This window comes from Malurus melanocephalus, unplaced genomic scaffold (genome assembly GCF_030028575.1).
Source record: "Malurus melanocephalus ecotype Western Australia unplaced genomic scaffold, MMel_1.1 scaffold_259, whole genome shotgun sequence".
Classification (NCBI taxonomy): Eukaryota; Metazoa; Chordata; class Aves; order Passeriformes; family Maluridae; genus Malurus; species Malurus melanocephalus.
The window spans coordinates 116,259-140,363 of NW_026623491.1; the positions used below are offsets into that span (position 1 = coordinate 116,259).

The following is a 24,105-nucleotide window of genomic DNA, read 5'->3' on the forward strand; positions in this document are numbered from 1 at the left end:
ATTGTTTCTGGTACAAATAATAGCTTTCATTGCAMTTCTTTATTCTGTAGTTGTCCACGTGTTTATCTTTTCCCCAGACATTTGTTGTTATAGGGCATAAGAAACCCTCAGCCTGGGTTGTTGGTAGACTCTATGGCAAGTCTGTGACAGAGGGATTTCCTGAGCCCCAGTCACAAAATCAATCTTATAATTGTGACCTTATCTTGAATTTCAGAATTACACCGCTAGACACAGAAATTTCAGCAGTAGGTATTACAGAYACTGCAAAAATTCCACCATTTTAATTCGGAAGGTCTGCTTTGTTTTAGTATGCCTAAAACTGAAATGTGGAAGCTGATTTAAGGTCCCTATGACAGTGTGCTGCTGGCTGAGAAGATCACCACCCCTTCTCAGTTTTCTGTTGCCCCTGCTGCGTGAGACTGTGGTACCCACACCACAGGACAGTGCGTGACCTATTGGCATTCAGAGCCTGATGCTGTCACACAACCACCATCAACATCACCACAGGCTGCTTGGCTACAAACTGAGGCAGCTGAGGAGCAGACCTGATAGGCTTCTTCTTCTGCTGGGTGGGATGTTTCTTCCTGGCAGAGATGTAGAKGCACAGTTGAGAGCAGTAAGTCTTCGGGTACTTTGGATAAACCTGAAAAGTTCTGCGAATTGAAAGTGCAATACTGCCTCAGTGCTTAACAAAAGTTGTCTTGCCACCCCTTAGCCGCTGCAGAATTCAACTGCAGAACAGGAAAGAAAATAATTCAGAAAACTTTCCTAGACTAAGTTGATGGGTTTAATTTCATTTTGTATTGTTAGTCAGAATAAGCGTTGTTCTCATACCCCTGTCTAGACCTTTTCATGCAGCCAGGAGCAGAATTGATACTGCCTGAGATCCAAAAGGAGACTCACCTTCAGGACCAGCCTCTTTTCCTGTAGAAAATGCTCTCTCTTGTGCAGCAGACSCCATTTAAATTTTTGATTGACAGCAACAGAAATGCTAGAACCCTGTGGTTTCATTTACAAAAACTGACATAATTTCTCTCCAGTACATAACTTTTGAGCAATTGCCTGCGATGCACTGTCTTGTGCAAGGAGACCTTCTCACCTAAAACAGGAATAGAATTCAGTGACTGCTTTATTTTTTAATTTCTATGCAACTTATGCATTTTGCTTGTAAAATGATGCAGAAGGTAAGTTTTAGGAGAGAAGTGTAAGATTATTTTAATACAATTTGCACAGCATTCATATTGTATTAAAAAAATTGAAACACCTACAGTTTAAGTCTTTGTAATACAGCAGACAAATTCAGACAGGACTTCTGAGAAAGGCAGCTGTAAAAATTASATAGAGTGCATGCCAATGGAGAAAAAAATTAAGATACAACCTCAAGTATGTAATTAAAAGTAACAGGATTATATTTGAAGGAGTTGAATATTAAGAGCAACATTTTGACAGAATTTTCAGGGTGTTACTGCTTGCAGTGAAGAATTGTCTTAAGCGAAATTACTGCAGATGGACATTTCTGAAACGAGACCAGGCAGAAAAACAAACACCAGYTGGGAGCAAGTGTATTCTGTGTAGGAGGTAAACTAGGTGAGGTGAATAGAGTCAGGTCATAGAATAAAAAAATGTAAGAAATAGAAAAGATTTATAAAACAAGTGCTTCTGTATCTTTGGGGATGAAAAGTGTAACAGGAACATAAACCACTAGTATTTATATTTTAACAGATGGACCAGAGAAACCATCAAAAGATGACACATATAAATCTTCAAATGAACAAGGGTAGAAAATGTGGGGGCTTTTTTCTTTTTTTCTTTTTTCTTTTTTTTTTTTTTTTAATTGAAGCAAACTGAACTAGGCTAATCGATGCTATTCAGAGATAGTGCGAGGGATTGATATCTCACAGTACCAAGATACAGAATATTGCAGTAACTTTATGAAAGTAGTGAGGAGAGGCTCAGGAAACTCTGGTCCTCACCAGGAAACTACTGAATTAAAAAAAATAAAAAGAAAATAGGTAGAAGAGGATATGATGTACTTTAAGTGGAATTGACTTTAACATMCTAAGTTGATGACCCATGATTTTCAGGTGATTTAGTGCACAGGTGAAGCTGTGGCAAATTGCTCAGTCTTTCTCAGTGTTTGGCATTTTGGTTGTCATTAAGGWCTAAAGATGTGGATACACACATGGGCCAGACCTGGCATTTGAAAAACATTCTGTCTTCTGTCTTGCATCCTACAGTCATCAAATCTGAGCCAAGAGGGTATGAACATTCTGTGTCTATCAGAATGTTGGTATTAAAGATGCAATACGCAACAGAAAATTTAGTGCTGGGGGCCATGGTGTGTTGGTAACACATGACTCCTGTGTCTCCCTACATCAGGAAACTACATTAAGAGACCACATGTGCCACATTGCTCCCTCCAGTGCTCCCTGGACATGCTGAGAGACTTTCAGATAGTGTCAGAGACTTCCAGATATTGTGAGCCCTCTCAGGCCTAGCTCATCTATACTGCCTTACCTGCTAATTAAGGATTGATTGTGAATCCTGTCCTTGTTGGCAGCACTGTCTGGAATCCTTTGAGCACTTCTTTGCAAAGTAACTATCACAACCTGCCTCTCACAAAGCTGTTTGACAGAATAGGACACTAAGGGAGGAAGTGTAGCCCTTTACTCCCTTGTGTCGATGTTTGCAGTAACCTGCTTCAGCCAACACCAATAATTTGCCATTCTTCTGCACTAATTTAGGCATCTGCAGAGAAACATTAAGGAAAAATCCATTAAGAAAATTTTCCAAGAYATCAAGTAAGTTAAAATACAGGAACAGAAGTCCGTCTGAATTTCACTTTTGCTACACCAGGTGTCTTTGAAACTGTTATCTATTGGATAGTTACAATAATATCCCTATGCTAGACATAGAAATGTTTTCATTTAGTGATGCCTCTTAACAATATTCCATGTTCTCCTAGGTTTGCACCATCCCATCCCAGCCTCCACAGCCAACTGTTGTTCCAAAGCCGGTTCAGTCTGTCATACATGCTCCGTTACAACCAAGCTGCCCGGGCCGAGGCAAGATGGCAAAGCTCATCAATCCAGAAGAGATGACATCCAGAGATTATTACTTTGATTCCTATGCTCACTTTGGAATTCATGAGGTAATRTTTATTTTTATTTTAGCAATTGTTAAATAACTAACAATATAATAATTATTTCTTTTTATTATTTATTACTTACTTATCTGTATCCCACTTGCTCATGATTATATTCCTCTGCCTTTCCTCAGACAATTGTATAATCTGGTTAAGTGCCAAAGATATCATCCTCTTCTCTAGAGACCTGTACTCAAAACCTCTGTCCCACTTAGATCCTTTCATACGAGCTCTCTGCAGTGCTTATTGTGGATTTCTGTGCAGTGGTGAACTTCATGAGTGCATCAGTGCAGTGCATTTACAAGGGCTGCAAACCAGCCCAGCCACAGCCATGGACACTCCCTGATTTAGGGATTTTGTTCCTTTGCACGTTTTAGCACAGACATTGGCAGAACAGCTACACAGCTGACATGAGAAGCCCAAGCAGTTTCCTGACTCCTGGCCTGTTACTTGAATGCACAGGCTGCAGTGAGGGGAACATTAAGCCAAATCACCTGCATTAAATACACTTCTATAAAGAATATGAAATACTTGATGGACCATTTACTATCAAAAATTGATAAGGRAGTCACTGATATCTTGCCCTGCTGATATTTTCATGATGGGAGAGGATGAGATCTTTAAGAGCARGATGCAAAAACGCAAATGTGAAATGACCCAGTGCACCCCTTAACAAAGACCGTAACAGCAGTATTTCCATTACTCTAGTAATTGTTTGTGGGGTGCACTCATAAAAGGAAGATTTCTATCTGCCAATAACATCTTGCCTGTGTAGCATTCAGAAATTCAGTCCAAGAATGGAAGAAGACAGAGAAATAATTACGTGGGAAGGAGACCTAAGAGAAATTTTGAAGATGCATCAGAGATCTTAAATCAAATCTGCCTCCTGATGGAAGGACACAGGCATGTAGGTCTCAGGGAGTGCAGGGAGCTCCTGCTGAGGATGGGAAGTTGGAGGTTTCCTCCTTGCTTGCAGGAGGTGTGCACTGGTAAAGATCAGCAAGTAAAGGACGTGTTAGAGGAGTGCTCTTTTAGGACTAAAGTCTGCTAGGAAGAGGTGGAATCCACCTGAAAAAAAACCAAAAGGCCAAAAGGCATCAGTATTGACTCCAGGGGAAGCATGACTGGTGACTGGCTTCCCGATGGACTTTGTGCTGCACATCACAACATTTTGAGAGTAGCAGTTCAGTCAGTTTTCAGTCCACTGCACTGACCATTTATGTAGTCCATACTTCATCCATTTTTCAAAGAGGATGTTAGGGGAAACAGTGTTGCAAATCTTACTAAAAACAGGATAAAAAACATCCACTCCTCTTCACTCATTATTTCACCGCAGAAAGATGCCAGGTGATTTGCCATCTTCAAATCGTGCTGAAGACTCCTTGTCCTTAATATGTTTGGAAACAGTTTCCATGAGGGTGTACTGACACCTTTCCAGCAGTGATGGACTGCTCTTTGCTTGATACCAAACCATGCTTTATGATGATTAAAGTAGCCTTTTATTCATCTGCAGTTAGTGAGTACACCCAGTGTCCTGCCAGGACAGGTGAGTGAAGAGCTGATGTGTGTAACAATCTCATTCACGACTGCCTCACTCTGCTGGGCRGTGACCTGATCCTTTTCATCCCAAAACTGAAAAACTCATGTCTGCTTGCTTAAACTATGAACTTAGGCATAGTGTAAGCAAAGATTCAGCCTCCCAGACATAACACAAGCATTTTCAGAAAGTTAAAATGTGTGTTGGATGGTCTACATTCCTCTTAAAAATAGCACATTGAGCTTGAGCTGGGTCTTCTTTATTGATACAGTTTGACTGATGTACATACAACTGAAAGCAAAGAATAGAATTAATGCATGTACTGCTGCTCTCAGTGCATCAAAAATCAGCACCCAACAGTGACAAACTAGCGAGGCAGGGGTCTAGGTTATTCAATAATATCTTCTGGAAACCGGTCTGATAAATGAGTGGACAGAAGAGCAGCGAGGGAGGACCTTGCAATACAGGATTTCTAAGGTCAGCTATGAATTTCCACCTCACATTGGGCAAGGCTGTCAAGCCTGCTGTCTTATAATGGTTTATGGAATAATTTCTTTCATGTTCAAAGAGGAACCTCAGAAGATCCCTCTGCTGAGGCTCTGGGTTATTCATGATTTAGGAGGAAAGGAAAGCTTGGATTTCTGTATGGCTTCTGTCTATTCCCAAAGCAGTGCTGTGGTTAGATTGCATTCCGGTTGTCGATTGTAACAGTGAAGTAATAGCAGGAGAAAAATGGTACAGGGGACATCATGCTGCTCCTTCATAATTTAGCTTTAAATAGCTGGCATTTTACAGTTGCTTTGACGTGTGCACCCCAAAGTACTTGAGAAACCCTTCATGTTGTGAATTAATAATGCTTAAATGATTGCAAGGGAGTGCATTCAGCAGCAGCGTGGAATGCATACGAGCACTTCAAATAGTGACATAATGCTTTTATTTTCATCACAGGAAATGTTAAAAGATGAAGTGCGCACGTTAACCTATAGAAACTCAATGTATCACAATAAACATGTTTTTAAAGATAAGATTGTCCTGGATGTTGGAAGTGGCACGGGAATCCTCTCCATGTTTGCTGCAAAGGCAGGAGCCAAGAAGGTATATGGGGTAAGAAGACTTTCTCTCACATTTTAAATTTGTTTGTGCATTTTGCCTGAGAATTTGGCTTCATTATTTACCTTTTCTTAATTGTCTTGGTTTGGAATTCTTCTCTCCAAGCTCATCTAGGGCTTGATTTATAGTGACTTCAGTGGAGCTCTGTCTAAGTCTATACTTGCACTAGTATGCCTTTTCCAAAATGAGATGTAATGTCTTTTCATGTGTAGAACCTTTGGTGAYCTGGTACATATCCTCATTGCTTCCTGGGTGAAAGAAAATGTGTTAAAGAGACTCACTCCTACTCCAAGGGGTTAAGGGAACTATCTTGCTTTTTTAAATTTTCAAGATCTGCAATTTTGTAGTCTTGGAAACAAATTTCTTTAATACACTTTTCCCTGCATATTACAACTCAGCAAATTGTGCAAGAAAGCATGTGCATGTTTTCTGTGCCAACAATAACACTTTTCAGAGGCAGAAGGAAATTATTACCTTAAATACATTGAACTTTAGGAGCATGAATGTGCTGTTCTCTGCAGAGAAGTCATTACAGAGAGCACAGATTTGCTTACTAAGTATATTCAAACTTATTTGTACTGATCTGAAATGACAAATGCAATTTCTTTTTGCTTTGGACTTCCGTTTGCCCTGAAGATACAATGCAACGCAGAAGAGGGGAAATAGATCCTATTTCCCAGTGTATTTCACTTCAACAAAATTGTTTACTAAAACTTAATTGGGTACATCTGTGAATTTGAAGACACAGATGTCACTAAGTACCCAAACTGTGTGACTTTATTACTGGTAATGATACATGAAATGCCATTTCAATTCTCAAGTTTATATTTTCAAAATCCAGTTGTTACTTCTGAATATCTCATCTGAATATTGATCTGGARCATGAAACTATAGATAGCTGAAATCAAAAGCTGCTGGAAAAAGTTTCAGCRTTTAAGCCTGAGACTGGCAGCTAGAATGTATTTTCTTGTAAATCAAGCATTATTTATTAATAGAATTTATCACCTCAAAGCCTCAGGGAGGATAAACCCACAGCTTTCTGTGATGCAGGAATGCAGGTCTCATGCAAAGAAGTTGCAGTGCTCTACAAGGATAAGCATATACAAAATTATGATGCTGTGCTCCCACCTTCCTATCTCGCAGATCCCTGGCCATATGGTCTKCCTCCCTCCCTTGTGCTGGCACTGGTGCTTATCTGATTCTACAGTGAGCCAGCTCACTGGCAAAAAATTCACCAAGGAAAAGTAAATACTTTTCCACATGTTTGTTGTTGTGGGAGGTTTTGTGGTTGGGGTTCTTTTCCCCCTTTGGACATCTTTACATTTCAGGCTTTACCTCAGGCCTTTATAAACTCAGTGACACACCAGTGCCAGCTCACCCATGGACTGTTTGTCTCTGAAGCTGGTGGGTGTGCTATCCATGGAGCTCAGCTCCCAGAGGAACTCCCTTAGGTGTGAAACTTTTCTGCTACAGCCGAAGAATTTCAACCTTCTTGTCAGATGAGCTGTCTCACCGTGAACCCAGTACACAGCAAGCTGCARAGGGGATTTGTGTTGGACAAGCAGCTATTTCAGAGATCTAGCAGTGGCAATCTTACAGTCAAATTCAGACTTTATGGTCATATTGGCAAAGAGTRCCAATGGAAATTGTGAGTGTTCCATTTTAAAAGCAAACATTTACCATGAGTTATTACATAGATCTGCAATGTTCCAGTTTCTTCTCCACAGCGAGATGTGATTTTTCAAACAGCATTTTTCAAATAGATGTGGGAACTGTTGACAAATGCAGAGTGTTGGGGTTTTGACTACAGAAATCACTCTCCTCTTACTCACTCTTTCTCTCTTTGGGTTCAAATTCATCCTCTGCTCTGTCTAGTTCTTCTTATCCTTTCTTATGCACTATTGGAACTTAACTGCTTGCCACTGCCTAAGCCAACTGCTAGAATATCCTCTGGGTCTTCAAGAGATGTAAATCATAGAATCATTAACTTAAAGCTGTATCAAGCTGCCCAAGGACATGTCCAGTCCAATTTGGAAAATCTCCAAGGACAGAGTCTCTAAATCCTCTCTCAGCACCTATTCCAGGCCTACAATCAGCAGGAATTTCCCTTGCCACAGCTCATGATTACTGACTTTTGTCTTGTCCCTGTGCATTTCAGAAAAGAGTTTGACTTTGCTTTCGCTCTAGGCCCTTTTGGGATTCTTTCAGGTAGCTATGGGATTGAGGGGGGAATCTCTTCCACAACCTGAACAGAASCAGCCCCTCATTTTCTCTTCTTTCCTCGGGTGGTCTGAGCCCTAACTCTTGTGGGAGGGTGACAATGTGTCATGCAGTGATATTCATCTGACTGGGRAGCTGCTGTGAAAAGAAATGAAGAGATAGGATTGGCACAGCTGACGGTGCTTGGGAGGGGTCAGTGAGGGACAGAAAAACACATAAAATATCCCTTGAAGCCTTGGTTCATCTGCTGCATTTAGTCATGCAAAATTCAGGACAATCACTGCAGTAGAACCATCTGAATTCTGCGGTGTTTGCAGACAAACAAGGCAGTGCAGGTGAGAAGGAGTTAAACAGACACAGAAAATGAAGGCTCATGTTAGATGTCAGCTGCTTTGTATAAAAAGGTGGTGATGAGGACACAGCCCAGGGGAAATCTGGGAGTCTTGTGACTGTTTCAGGAAGAGACCACAGTAAAAGAGGAGACATTTGCAGCAGTAGATTGAAGACTGAGAAGTAAAATGAAAGCAGAGGTGAATATAAACACAGAGAATCAGGTACAGCTGCAGCAGCTYGAGGGTCCTTACTGAGACCACAAGTGTTTAATGTCTTCATTAATACGTAGATAGAGGGACTGAGTTCACCCTCAGCAGGTTTGCAGATGACACCAAACTGCCCTGTGCAGCTGATATACTTGACAGAAAATACACCCCATCGAGGAATCCGGCCAGGAACGGGCCCACATGAACCTCATCGTTTTCAACAAGGCCAAGTACAAGGTCCTTCCTTTGAGCCAGAACAATCCTTTGAAGGTCCCTTCAAACCCAAACCATTCTATGATTCTGTGATTATAAACTCAGGTATGGACTTATTTGATTGGAACATGCAGTTTTCATAAATTCAAAATGTTTTGCAAAATAAGACAGATCTGACTTGAAAGAAAACTGAGAAAAACACATGACACCACTGATTTTCCTCTATTTCTTCAACTACAGAATTCAGTGTTTTTTCTGAAATGAGTTGCTTTTCAAAATAAAATTCAACCACAGTATAGAGTCCAAGTTGAAATGCAGATGAACAGCTTMAGCCACCCTAAAGCAAGTTTATTTTCTGAARTATGTATTCCTTCATGAAACATTTMAGTGTTGGTGRTTTTTGTTCTTTTGCTTCTTTGCAAATGAAGCAGATTTTTGGAAACTTGTCATTCATGAGAGAGAGAACTTTTTATTTCTTTGCACCTTTTTCTTTAGAAAGGTTGGAAAGCAACCTCCAAACACCTACAAATGCCTGCTTTTTTTAAAAAACATCCAAAATGGGCAATGGAATTGAAAATGCCCGACAGATGTGAATAAAGACAGGGAAAATGAGTATAATGGCTGTAACTATAGATGGGACATAGAGTCTATACAATTTACAGTAAGGGAAGAAGCTGGATGGAGCAAAAGGATGGCTCTCATCCCCAGGGATTTCTTCCTGGAACTTTCTGGACTGGCACTCAGGTGTTCCTTTCCCCAGGCCAGTTTTGGTTTATGCTCAAGCCAGTGAGCCAGACATTTTAAGGAGCAATTTACATCCACAGGCAAGCTAAGTGGAATTAATGCTTGTGTTCCCATGGGGACTGGGGTTGATGTTGTGGCTGCTGTTGCGTCTGTTCCGTGGACAATATAAAAGCAATAAAGGATTTGTGTGTCCTTGCATCCGCTGTCCTGCCATCTGTGAGTGCTATCACGGAGGTCAAGCACAATTTAGCTTTTAGAGATTAAATGGGATTCACTGGATATATAAACCACTTCATTAGAGATAATATAGTTCTGTTTGACGTTCCCATAAGGGAATTAGAGAGACAAGGATTATGCAAAGCAGTATCGTCCGTTTAATGCCAAATTTGGAAGAGGTAAATTAGGAACTGATTCAGTGACTACTGGCAACTTTGGCCTTCATGGTTTTCAAGGGACACAAAACCCAGAGAGATTCATGGAATGTAGKTTTTCTCTAAAAGATATTAAAGGTCACCGCAAACATGCTTTTATGCTTGTACGCAGATTTTACCAAGTTCAAGGGCAAATCTAAAACTATGAGGTACTCTGTAATTATTTTCCTAGAGAAAGGACGGAGCTGGTCAGAGGAAAAGACATGCAGATCTTGTAAACAGAAATTTTCCGTAACTTCTTATGCATAAAATGCCTGCATTCTTTTGGAATAGCATGCATTGCTGAAGATTATAGATTTTTCATGTAGAAAACAATTGCTTCTTGGCATAGACCAGTATTGGCATAGTTTGAATTTTAATATCATTCACAGAGTTTGAATGTATTTTGTTTTAAAATACATATGGAAGTGTAGCACATCCTAATTCATTCCATTCAGCAGATTTTTGTGGGGGAGGAGGCAATATCTCGAAGTAGCAGGAATAAATTAAATAATACAATTAATAAATTATGTATACCTTGTAGGTAGGACCTCTTCTTTTTCACTTTTCAACAGTTGTAAAAATCATCTTCTCTACAGGAACCAGTTTAACTCAAACACAGACTGCAATTTAAATATTAAGATATGATTAATTATGATCCTCCCCACACAGGTTGCATTTACTCTTTATCAATGGTTACATGCTCTGTAGAGTCTTTGCTGCCCTCAGTAGATACTGTTTGTATTCCCACAGCTTAGACTGTAAAATAGAAATTGCTCTTTAGCTTGCCTTTTTTTTTCTCTTTTTCCTAGATTGAATGCTCAAGTATATCTGACTACTCAGAAAAAATTATCAAGGCCAACCACTTGGACAACAGTAAGGCATATATATTTTATTTTCAGGAAAAAGAGAAGATAACAGTTTTGCTTTTTGTGATAAATTTATGTTGTGCGTTTTACAGTAAATGGCAGTTTTGCAGAACTTACTTATGTAAATACAAAAATAAACACCTCGTTCTAGGCACTACAACAGTTCCTCACAAGAATTATTGTTACTTCTACAKTTATTTCAAGGCTCAGAGACAATAGAAGTAAATAGAACTTATCAACAGGCAGTTTGGCTTAGTAAAGCAGAAGGAAGATCCAATATTAGAACTGAACTTGTCAAATTAATTCTTCCATTTGAATTCCACCATGTCTCTTAAAAAGAATAGATATACAAACACACATATTGACATTCAAATTGAAATAAGGTTTAAAGCAAACATTTTTTCACTAAGATTTCTGACTCCCAACTTCAAAAAAATACTTTTTTTGGAAAACTTATCGAAACACACASAAACAAAAATGTTCGATTTGTAGAATTAAAGCATCATATCAARCTTCTTTTTTACTTGGAAAGAAATTAAGTAAATTTCTAAGGATGTGGAAGGAAACTCTAAATTGAAAAAAAAAAAAAAAACCCTAACAGAAACCTAGAAGTAACCCCTACTGAAAACTCTTAGCACAAAATAATCCCCAACAAGTTCTATTTCATGTCTTCAGTCCTCCTCCAAATCACAGCACACAAGATATCTTTGTAACAACCTAAAAAATCATTCTTTTTTTAACTGAGGCTGTGAGACAGCTCCTGTTAGGAAGGGTTTTTTGTGCAGAGCTCTCCTTTGCTGCAGAGCAGGTCATGGCTGGGTTGTACCAAGAGCCCCCGCTTTTAGCCGTGCCTGCGCCCGCACACGTGCAGGAAGGGATTTCTGTTCTGGCTCAGATCTGCTCTAATTTTTAATGCTGTCACYGGCAATATGACTAACCCAGAGCTCTCTGGGAGGAATATTTATTGTAGAGCACAGGTACTCAAGTGTTGTGGTGTGAAACAGCAGTGACGTGGGATGTAAGCGGCCAGCCCGCAYATGCAGCTCTTGGTTCAGGAAAGGAAGGAAGCAAAGGGCCAGAAAATTCTCTTCTCCAAGAAGGGAGGAGGCACTAAAGCAGTGGGGTGACCTCCTTGGCTGTCCTGCACCTCTGGTGCCGTGTGTGCCTTTCTTACACTGGAGACACAAATAGMACACCACAAATCAATTTGCATTTGGATTTCCAGCCACAGGAACTGTGTGTGAAGGGACCATTGCCAGAATAAATTGGAAGGTTCCAGTGTGCTCCAGAGGGTGCAGAAGGTACTTTTCTCTACTTCTTCCTCCTGTTTGTACAAGGAGCAAGTAACTGGGAAATGGTGGAGGAAGAAGCAGAGCCCCCTCCCTTCGTTGGCTGCGTGGGTTCAGCCTGGCTGACCGAGTTTGGTCTCCAGCATAAACAAACTGCACACCTGAACCAGCCTTTACCCTTTCACACTCTTCACTGAGCCATAGTCACTTTTATTTTCACACAGCCAGGTACTGAGCCAAAGCATCTTGTTGCTCATGGGAATTTTACTTCCCCCCCTCCCCAAATGTTTGGAGAAATGCAGAGTCAGCAAAAGGGGCTGAACCAAGAGAAAACCCCACAGTTTCCAGAGCAGATATATCTGGGGACAGCACAGTCTATTCCCAAATGATGCCTTATGAAGTGAAGGGAGGTGGGCAGAGCTTGTGCTGCTTCTCCTGCTTACACTGTGACTGTCCTCGGTGCAAACAGAGGGCTTCAAAGTTTGCAGGTGTGTCACTCTGGCAGCTGTCAACAGTGCTAGAATTCACTCCAAGAGAATTGTGGCAGTGCAAGTTCTTGGGAAAAAGGAGAGAACTAAAGAGAACTCGTGGCTGGAGCTTATAGACATGAGGAGTSTTCAGTGCAACAACAGATGAACTGTTGAATTATAACTGTGAAAGAAAGTTTAAAGAATGGGAAAGAGAACTCTGCTCTTTTCCAGTCAAGCTGCTTGCACTAGTTGACACTTTGTGCTACTTGTCTGAGTCAGAGTGTTCCCAAATTCTCAGGGGGCCAGTCTGGGTTAAAAATTTGCTRTGCAAATAAAGTGGCCACATCTGGTTAGACTAATACCAGTCCTGAATGTATTTGGGAAAGAAAAAACCTCCTTTTCCGTGGGCTGAATTCTAAAAATCTCTCAACCCACACTTCAACTCTTAACAAGCTAACCTGGCTCTAGCTAAATTAAATTAAATTAAATTGCCTTCCTCTTTCTCAAACTGAATGTTGACCATTTCATCAATAAAAATTGTCAAAATTAAAAATTGTTAATTTAGAGTAATAGAGTAATCTTAGTGATGGAAAGTAGAATATTCACCTTATTCCTAAATTTCTAGTTTGTCTGTRACCTTGTTGAGGAAGAATCCAGAACCATGAGACTTTATTGACTGCAATGAACAGTACAAATAGCAGAGAAGCACAGGTTGAAAATTATTTAGCACAAGCTGAAAATACATTTGTAAATAGGAAATGCATTTTTTTTAAAAAGCAGGAATGATTGGTGCCTTGTGTAGTGGTCCTAAACAACATTGTTTTTTACAACTGAGCTAAATATGGCCCACCATTTAAACATGAATGTGTAAACCTGCAGGGATGTTTAAAGGATTCTAGGTGGATTCTTTGCCTTATTTGATCAATGATGTAGAAATCTTCCAAATTCCAAAGAGTGTTGTAAAATGAGATCTTACAGGTAACCAGGTAAGACCTGTTTTTCTGTTGTTTTTTAAACATGGTGGGGTTTTTTGTTTGGCCTCTGGATTTTGGTATTTTTTTTCTTTTATACTGATACTAAAAATTSTACTATACTTACTCTGAGTAGTTTTTAAAAAGTGTGAAATGCACTGAGGCACATGGAGTCCCCCCTTATCAACAGGCATTCAAGAAGAGAATSACTTTGGAAAGGTCAGCCTGACATTCACCAACGAGGAACTTAGTCAGGTGTTTTATTATGTGAAAYGTATTTCTTTGGATTCTCTTTTCAGTAATCACAATATTTAAAGGTAAAGTGGAAGAAGTTGAATTGCCTGTGGATCAAGTAGACATCATCATCAGCGAGTGGATGGGTTACTGTCTGTTCTATGAGTCAATGTTAAACACGGTCATCTTCGCACGAGACAAGTGGCTGGTAGGTGCTCTGCATGTCGTGCTCCTTGCTGCAGCAATCGGCATTTATTTTCTGGCCACGAGCTCTCCCTTCCCCACTGTCTCCATAACAAGACACAGTTACATCTCCAAGTGCCATTTCTCGGGCTTTAACGAGGAGATAACAAAGGGAGCCCCAGTGAAAGAGCTTTGCTTTTTGGTTAAGTGCTGGCTGGCCAAGTTTGYGTAGAGCCCATCTAATGACATTGCCACAGGCTGCAAGAGTTGCTGAGGTTAAAGCTTGGTGTGACAATCTGAAGGAAAGCAATAAAGGCATGCAAGGGGTGCTTGTCTGGTTTTTGTATGTGCAGTTCAAAATGTGATGTCTTTGTCAGGTGAATAGATTACGAGATCCATTTCCCCACAATTCATCAACAGAAACCTGGAGGGCTAATGTTTCCAGACCGAGCTGCTTTGTACGTGGTAGCAATTGAAGACAGACAGTACAAGGACTTCAAAATTCACTGTGAGTAAGCCCCTGTCAATAAAACTTTTCTATGGTTATTTGCCTAAAATATTTCATTTGTAGTAGCCTGCTGTAATCCCTTCATAGGCCAGAATTCCAGTATAAATGTATAAACACTGTATTTTCTCAGTATAAACACTGAGAAAATGCTGGTCTGCTGATAAATTCAGGAAATTGCCAGTGATTTAAAGTAGACAAAGGAAAAYGTATAAATTGATGTAGACTTTACCTAGAGTTATATTAATACCTCTAGCTATATTTAAAATGTGGATTGTAGGAGATTTGCTTATGTTGTTGTTTTGATAAGTAAATAATCCATCGTAACAGCCACAAAAATTGGTAATATTCTGTTGCCATTCAGGTCCTTATTTTTGTTTTTAGTATAACAAAAACATAATGACAGTAAGATGCAAGTTATTGTAAATGTGCAGAAATAAACCTAGGAAAACATTGTATCTCCATARAAGCTTGTAAAGAAGAAAAAACCCCAAAACATGTAATACTTTTTAAAAAACATTTTATGTAAGAATTTTTAAATTAAAAGTAAGGATCAGAAAATTAAATTTTACTCATATGTTAAAATAGGGTTCTACTTTTTTTTTTTTTTTTTTAATACATACACACAAAAAATTTACTTTTCCTTTGCTTTTAAAATGTTGGGAGGGTTTCCCTGAAGTATCATTGAATAACTGGTGCTCTAAGTGACATCTATGAGTGACASAGTCCAGGCTCCTGCTCCAAGCAGGTCACTCCCAGCACCCTGAGTGAACACAAACTTCTCTGAGTGAAGCACCCTTAGGAGTAAATAAGTTCCTAAATATCCAGGCTGACTTTTCTTTGCTGAAACTCAGGGCCTCCTTGCCTGAAGGGAATTTGTTTCTGTGGCAGTGGAGAGCACTCAGATCCCACCATCAGTCTTTGCTGTCCCAGGCTAAGCAAACCCAGTTTTGCTGGACAGTTCTCATATCTTAGTGTTGGGTTCCCTTCCATCACCACGTGATCATACTGCTGTTTCATGTTCAGCTTGTCCCCAGGCCACCCAAATTTGGATTTATTTGATCATAAGATCATAATAGTTGTGATCAAATGAGCAAGTTTTACACTATTTAATTACTCTTTTCCTTTCAACTTTTTTTTTTTAATTTTTCGGAGCTGGGCAGTTTTGCTTAAAGGTATTTTCCATTAGGGAAGAAAAAATTTAAAAATTCCTATGCAGATTTATTAACTAAAGATATGTGTGAAAGTGGGTTCAGACAACCTTTAAATAAAAATGCCTAACTCCTCATTCCTTGCCTCTCACCTCTTCCCAGAAAAGAAGGCTGGTGCTTCTGTAATCAAATTCAGTGCTAATACACAGAACTRCCAGTTGGTCAAAATTGCTGTTTTGGATCAAAAGTGAGCCCAGTGCAGTGGGGCAGTGACAAGAAGTCTCTATGGGTGCCAGGAAGGATTATATCTCCTCCTGAAGCATAGCCTAGATTTTTCTCCTCGGTTATGTGATGACCTTGGCAGCTAAACTCYTTACAAAATGTGCAGATTCAAATGGATGTATAAGGCATCCATTCTGTAAAGGAATCAGAGCCATTTTGGCCTAAAATACTTCATTTTGCTTTTCAACCCCTTTCTTTCTAGGCCTTAAGTCTTTTTCTTTTCTCACAATATATCTGTTTTCAAATTGATTCTTTTTTCATGAAAAGAAGATTCTTTTTTACTTGAAAAAAATGTTTCAGGTTGTTTTTTCCTCTTCTAGAATGTTTTCCTTTAAGGCACTTTATTTTCTTATTTCAYATCTGATTTCCCTTCCTCCCTTACCTTATATACCTCTGTGTCTTCAGTTATTTCCGTCTCATTACCTACCTGCACCACCATCTTTTTTCTCTTTTCCATCAATAAATCCTGATGGTGTCCCCTYACATTTCAGTTTTTCATCTTTTTTCTCTTAAGGAGGATAGAGTCTTGCCCTCATATGCAATACATGTTGAGCATTTTAAAGGGCATTCAAGAACCATTATATTGATTAAGAAATAATGCAATAAGAAGTTTCTAAAAGAATCTGATTTCTGATTTTTCAAACAAAAGATTAATGCCACAAGGTATTACTATATAATCAGTTACTCTGATTTCCTGTAAAATATAAAACATATAGTTTTATTTTTTATACTCCTGTGACAGCTTTCTGCCTAATACAGATGGGGGCACATATTTCAAAGGTATCCCGTGTAACCTGAAGTGCAGTAAATTATGGAGGCCCCAATAATAAATAAACAATTAATAAATTGTTTCTCCAGGGTTTCCTAGTTAATTTTTTCTGAGCAATCGCATAAAAACCTACGATTTCAAACAAAAGTTTTGAACACCAACTCCCCATAAATGTTGAACAACTCACAACCTAGAAAGACATAACAAAAGTGGTCTCAAAGAATCATTCATGATAATGAATAATAAAAAGCATCCATGTTTTTTCCAATTTAGAAATATGCAGATTTTTTTATCATACTACATTTTCAGTCCTACTCCTCTGGAAACACCARTAGCTCAAATGCTATGCTCTGAAAAAAAAGTGACATTTCAAACATGTTCACAAATGTGTTTATCTGTTTACTTTGGTTTTTTTTAAAACATTCACAGCATTCATTTTTTAGATGAAGCAGTGAATGGACCTTGACTCACATGCTTCTTAAGACTAGGACTTCATTCTTTTGAAGGTTGTTTTCACTTCGTTAAGCCACCTTAAAAGCAAAGCCAGTATACTTTTCCATTTTTTCAATGGAATTTTGTTCAAAACATCCTCAGCATGGTAGGAAGCAACTACTGGATCAAAAGAACAATTCAAATACAGAGGATTGGCATGACTTTTAAATCTTTTCAAAGTGGAGCTTTTACCTTTCAGTCATGATGCACATGCCGATTAAAACTTGGAGTCCCTCCTATTGAAACACACCTGCAGTAATTCACTTGCTGAAACTAGGACTACTTAAATAGTCAAAAGAGCATACAAAGTGTTGATTGAGCAGCAATCTATGGGGAAAAAAGAAAGTATTAAGGGGAACAGATAAGAAAGGATAGAATCCCAAACAGCTATTCCTAAAGCCCAGCCTGGCATCATATGATTTGGGGCAATGCTCACAAGTGTCTAAAGCCACAAAAATAACTGAAAAATCTCATATAAGACATGGAGACACCAAAAATAAGGGTCTCTTGTTCARAGATGTACACTGAGGGGTTATTTTGCCACAAGTGCATTATTTGTAAAATAGCAATGATGGCATAGACAACTGGGGCAGGTAGCAAAGAGCTAAAGGGGACATCTGAAAATTAGGGGATGGTAGAAATTCTTTCAAAAGAAAAATGCTTTGAGAAGCAGAAAATCTTTTCTATTATTGTTTCTAACCTTGAAAACTGCATTTGCATTGACAGGGTGGGAGAATGTGTACGGCTTTGACATGACCTGTATTAGGGACGTTGCCATGAAGGAGCCCTTGGTGGACATAGTAGATCCAAAGCAAGTGGTGACCAACGCCTGCTTGATAAAGGTTTGGTAATTCCTACTCTAATTCCTTCCTAATTGMCTCTACTCCTCTGGTTACTGCAGGCTGTAGCTCAAGACTCTTACAAATTTTACATGTGCAAATACTGGATGAAGAAAGACGTGGTGTATTTAGATACAAATTTGAATTGTCCTGCCTTCTTATKAATAGARGTTGGAGATTACTGGTTGAATGCTSTTGAGGAGAAGGGATAAATTATTCTGTTTGCAGTAAGAAAGACTGAAGCATCAGTTCTGAATTGATGAAATAACTGATGTACTCCAGAACACGTGATCAGAATTGGAACTCAATTTATTTGTCTAACTTCTTAATTCTTAGGCTTACATGGAATGTTRCTGTGCTCTCTCAGCCCCAACATCTGTACCCGGAGGGTAACTGTACCGTGCTATACAAATGAGACAGAATGGTCACTCATCCCTGTTCACAGGGTCATGTTTACAATGCAGGAACTGCCTGCAGGAACACTTGAAAGCTCTAAAGTTCCCTTCACGGGAAGGAACCCTCCTCATATGGGGCAACTCATGCTCAGGGCTGTCTGCATCAATAGCACTGATAGTACCAGGTCCATGAATCCACGAGCACGCCCCTTTATCCCAAAGGGTGAGCTCTAACTTTTCCCTTTCACTTTTTGCCAGTAACAAGCACAGCATTAARTATTCCCATATGCAAAAGGGAAAGCCATGGGTCCAGTCTGCAGCACCTTTACTGAAAGCAGTAAAAAGGAACAGAACAGGAACTCGGCATGAGTACGTACGCATGCACAGTCCATCTGCACTGAGGGCGACACAACGTGGTTGTGCCTGAAAATAGCCTCAACCAGAGCAATTTAAAATTKCAGTACACACAAAAGAAACAGCTGTTTAGACCCCATGAAATGTGTCCAGAGAGAAAGAGATCAGGGAGCAAAATGGATTGGCTGTTCTGGAATAAAAAGCTGCAGACTCTTGATTGAAGTGCAAATCCAACGCTTTATTTAGAAGGTCTTTGAAAGTRATTTGGTTTAGAGATGACAGACACAAATTTTCAAAGTGTTTCTATTCAGGCTTTCTATTTAGTTTTGACATCTTTTGTCCACAAACTGAATGGTGCAGTACCATATAGTGGCACCATGGGAGCAAAGCAGGTAGTAAGTACACAAGCAGAAACCACCCTCCATTCCAGAATCAGTCACTAATCTCACAAACTCTTCACTAAAAAAAGAGAAAATTGTCAAAGAAAAGCATGGAGAGAGGTTTGTGTTCAAGCTAGCAATATGGAAACAGGAAAGACAGCCTCTGCAGTTATATATTTTTTAATTTAATATACTTTTGTACATRGTTTATTTATATAAAGTGCATTTCTTTCGTCCTGAAAATATTTGTGAATTCAGAGAACAATATTAGCCTAAGAAAATGTTGGAGAATAAACAAAGCYATAATGTTTAATTATTCAAATGTTTTATTACAGCACTTTGGATAGCTTGTTCATATTAGATTCACGGAGGGATTTTTAGGGTTGTATTCAACCCAAAGCCAGCTAATTTAGGGCACCTACCAGATGAGTCTGGATTCCCTCTACATTAGTCAGGGGATGGACTAGTCACCAGATACATTCCTCAGAGACCAGTCAGAGTCTTGTGCTTCTGCAGTTATTTTAACTCCCCATTTAGACACTCTGAATTGTTCTACAAAATCAGCAAAATAAGACATCAACTGTGCATGCTGTGTAACCATGACACTTATCTAAAATGCTGGAGACTTGAGTAAAATTTCCTCTTTTGTAATCCTTGGAAATTGGACGTAACCCAAGTCCTGAATGCTTTTAGGAACTTGAGGCATGAGCCCACAGGTGCACTGGGGGTGGTACAGGCAGGGAATGCAGCATCCTCTCTGCTGTGAGAGCCAGCCCCTTTTGCATGATCTCTTAAATACATCTGAGGGGCACAGGAATTGTCCTGGAAAGTGGGAGTCCTCTGTTTAACTTCCAAAACTAATCAGCCAGGGAGAGTAGTGGGATCAAAGCATCTTCAAACCACCAGAATCAATAATTGAGCTCAGGAAAAGGGTACAGGTGTCYCACTGAGGGCCTACTGCTTTCAATAATTCTGCCAAAAGGAAAAAACCAGGAAAGTTTGTTTCAAGCTTAGTAAAACCGTTGTGTTTTCTTCTCTGATCCCCTTGTACATAGGAAAAATATGAATGGATTTTTGTTGACCCAAAAACTTTTCTGCATTTTAATTCTCGTGTCCAGCACCAGAGCCTACAATAACAATAAATCAACCTTTCACACACCTGGAGAGAAACCTGCAAAGAGAGAGTGGAAAAAACTGACAAAACTGAACAGGAACAAATGACATGCCACATTCAGTTCATAATAAAAAATACTGTTGGACTTTCTGAATATCCTCCCTATTTAGACAMAGGAGAAAAAATAAAAGAAAGAAATACTTTTCTGTGCTTCCATTTGTCTCACACTTTCCAAGTACCATTTACAACTCCTGCACGTCAGACACCACGTTAAGATTACACAGTTTACAGAATCACTGAATCACAGAATTAACCAGGTTAKAAGAGACYTTCAAGATCATTGAGTCCAACCTATGACCCAACACCACCTTGTCAACTAAAYCACAGCACTGAGTGCCRCATCCAGTCTTTTCTTAAATACCYCCAGGGATGGTGACTCCACCACCTCCCTGGGCAGCCCATCCCAATGCCCAATCACTCTTTCTGTGAAGATTTTTTTCCTGGTCCAGCTTGAGGCTATGTCCTCTCRTSCCATCACTTGTTGCCTGGGAGAAGAGGCCGATCCACATCTGGCTACAGCCTCCTTTCAGGCAGTTGTAGAGAGGGATAAGGTCACCCCTGAGCCTCATCTTCTCCAGTMTGAACTCCCCCAGTTCCCTCAGCCTCTCCTYAARGGGCTTGTAGCAGACCCTTCACTGGCCTTGCTGCCCTCCTCATATCCCTCTTTGCCCAAACTAAGTCAGTTTGCAATGGGAGAGAGGAAGGGGGAAAATCCCAAGACCAAATCAAAAAACAAACAAAAAAAATTGAGAACACCACCAAACCCAGCCATCCACTGAGATCTGAATGTTTAGCTTATTTCCATGTTCACAAAATCCAAGCTGAGTAACCTGATTGGGAAGGAAATCAAGAAAGAGGTACCATGGCACTCTAGAAGCAGCCTTAATTTCAATTTGTGTCATTGTCCCTTGTGCACTTAGCTGTAATGAATGTTGCCATTTTATATAAGAATATATAGTAGCCAGAGTATAATTCAAAGTGATGACCAAAACCAGACTTGTCCATACTAAAAATTATATTAATTAATTAAAAAAAACCCGCCACATTTGTCTCATACCTTGCATAGTAAAAAAAGCTATGTTTCTGTCCTTTAAAAATTACTGCAAAAGTGACCAACARTTTATTCAGGACTTCTGTTCWATACTCTTGAAGATTTTCTASTGAATTCTCTAATAAAAGTATTTCCTAGTGCTTTTGATTCCACTTTACCCTGCAGAGCCAACATGGCTCAGAGAGAGGGAGCTAGTTTCCCTTTATGTGCCTCACCATTAGACTTAAGTCCCAATTTGTCCACCATGAGATCATCAAAAAGACAATAAAAATTACAGAAATCTGCAGCAATCACCCACCAGCCCAGTCTACCTTGGCAAAGCAAATTTTGCAGGCTGCCATGGAATTCTGCCAGAAGACCKCAGAAGTTCCCATTCCTACCACGCTTTTATCTTACCTTCTTTTGAGGGGGAAAAAACAAAAACATTTTAAGGTTCTCACAGCTTTAAGTGACTGGATAGGTCACTGATAAACATGAGTGCCTCAGGGTGTCATTGCAATGCAGCAGAATAATTTTCATGATGGTTAAGTTGTTCTTGAACAAGAATGTTACCCAGACAGGCCAAAACCTGCTTCAGKCATCTCCCCATAAGTTTTCCAAGTGTCAGAAACATAAATCTGGTCCATGCAAAGATCTCAGTAACTGAAATATGGCTGCATCTTTCTATGTCTCTTTTTGCAGACTTACCTTAGGTTAGAGAAGCCAATTTCTMCAGGAACCCTCCAATGTGCCCTAAAAGAGGCTCAAAGAGCCCTCTAATGGGCAGTCTGGACTCTGTTACCCGTTTTTGCAGTGCAAGTCTTACAAAATGCTGGTGAAGCCAGAGATATGATTCCTGACTTCAGCTGGTAGAAAATTTGGATTTCTGCCCACAAAAATTCCATTTCCATGTACACATGAGCAATAAGGGTATGAGAATGAGCAATGAGGATACCAGAAAGTGCATAGGAAACATTTCCCACGGCATTCCAATAGTACTTCAGACTGATACATCTGAAAAACACAGTTTAAGCCTTGAACAGTGAGATTTAAATGGAAATAAAGAAATCTTGAAGACTACATCATTGCTTCCGAGTATTGCAATCAAACCCTAGTACGATTTACATAATTTGCTTCTGTCTTGTTCAAGAGTAAGATCCCTGTGCTCACCGTTTGGAATCAGTTATCTGACAAAGGACTAGAAAGGATTTGACAACCACCAAAAAGCAGGACCCTCTCATGCCTCAAATGTTTTGACTAGTTTGAGATRGTTTGAGATAGTCAAATCACTTACCCTTACGGAGATGCACAAACAAATAAGTTTATTTTTATTAAAAACCCAGCTCTGGCATCTTTCCTCAGGTTGACAGTCCCTGATGATAAATTGTCTTTCAGCTGGGACCTATAACTCCATTTCAGTATCGATCATGCCTGTATTTATCAGAGCAGTTTTTAACCTTGATTTTCTCCAGCTTCTACAGCCCCTCCCTGCCATTCCCAAGAACACACACCCTTCAGTGAGTGTCCTCTCTGTCAGCTTAGTCAATAACTGGGTCATTTGCTCATGATTTGATGTATTAGAATGTACCTCTGATTTCTTACTGTGTTAAAAGGCTGTCAGTCGTCTTAGTGTCTGATCATTAAATGAAATAATGAAGTACATCACTTAACACTTCCCTGAGAGTCACAGGCATCTGCGTGTAAATGTCTTTTTCTTTCCCATCAAAACAGGAAGTAGATATTTATACAGTGAAGACTGAAGAATTGGAATTTACTTCTGCATTCTGCCTCCAAATTCAGCGCAAYGATTACATTCATGCCTTGGTCACCTATTTTAATATTGAATTTACAAAGTGCCACAAGAAGATGGGATTTTCTACAGGTAATCTGTATTTCTTTTCATTTCATTTCTAGCTCTATCAGTCTATCAGTGCTGCTGGTTAGATGGTACAGGCAGGTTTAATGTATCACTACATTTGAATTTCAGTGATAAAAAGTATTTTAATTTTGGGGGAGGTGAGCAGGATGGGGGAAGGACAACTGCTTATAGGAATTCTGTGGAAACAGAGGCAGGATTTCACAGTGCTATCAAGCTTAGAGCTCAGCAGGAATTATGACCTGTGAATTTATGTCCCTCAGCAGTTATATCTAAAGCCTGTGTCAAATTTCTCAGATCAGACAGGGAATTATCAGCTCAGTGAGAGATAGCAGCTCTGCATCCTAGTTTTCCCCRAATCCAAAAAACAACAAAGCTCTTGCCTGTTCCAGAGTCTAGAACAAAACTATCATTTTTTTCCAAGCTATAAAAACACSTACTGCTTATGCAAATTGACTCTTACAGCCCAGATGTGAAACTCTAACTTGCCTTGGTGAGCAGATATTTAAAGGAATAACTCCATTCCCTTGAGGCATCATTTACAAGACAAAATAAACCAGAGAGTCTTGCAAGAAATGTAAAATCCCCATCCTGTGTATAGCCTGTGTGTAGACAGGAGGTTGAAGGAAGTGTTTCTTTACCTCTGTTCGGTTTATMATGATAAGATAGGTGCAGAAGAATTATTTTACTCCATAAAAAGGCCATTTGGCCATCTGCTGCTGAAGGTCACCACTGTGTAGAAGACTGGTGTAGATTCTCACCTGGTGTCTGTCGGCAAAGCTCTGCTGAATTCAGTAAAATACACCGGTTTGTAGGACATGATGAAAGTGATGCTTCACTGATAGTAATTTTTAAAATTCTGAATAAGTGTGTAATTTGGGGTGGATTTGGAGACCTGGGCATACATTACACACACACCCCTTG

The 24,105-nt window shown here is 39.6% G+C and overlaps 1 protein-coding gene across 1 annotated transcript in view; it reads left to right on the forward strand.

Annotated features, from left to right (window-relative positions):
• PRMT8 (protein arginine methyltransferase 8) overlaps window positions 1-24,105 on the forward strand; it is a 56,794-nt gene that overhangs the window by 28,047 nt on the left and 4,642 nt on the right. The window contains exons 2-8 of the mRNA XM_057375827.1: window positions 2,966-3,151; window positions 5,631-5,786; window positions 10,731-10,794; window positions 13,817-13,959; window positions 14,355-14,442; window positions 17,860-17,975; window positions 23,037-23,187. Of these exons, the coding sequence (XP_057231810.1) occupies window positions 2,966-3,151; window positions 5,631-5,786; window positions 10,731-10,794; window positions 13,817-13,959; window positions 14,355-14,442; window positions 17,860-17,975; window positions 23,037-23,187 (904 nt within the window). The remainder of the gene's footprint in view (window positions 1-2,965; window positions 3,152-5,630; window positions 5,787-10,730; window positions 10,795-13,816; window positions 13,960-14,354; window positions 14,443-17,859; window positions 17,976-23,036; window positions 23,188-24,105) is intronic.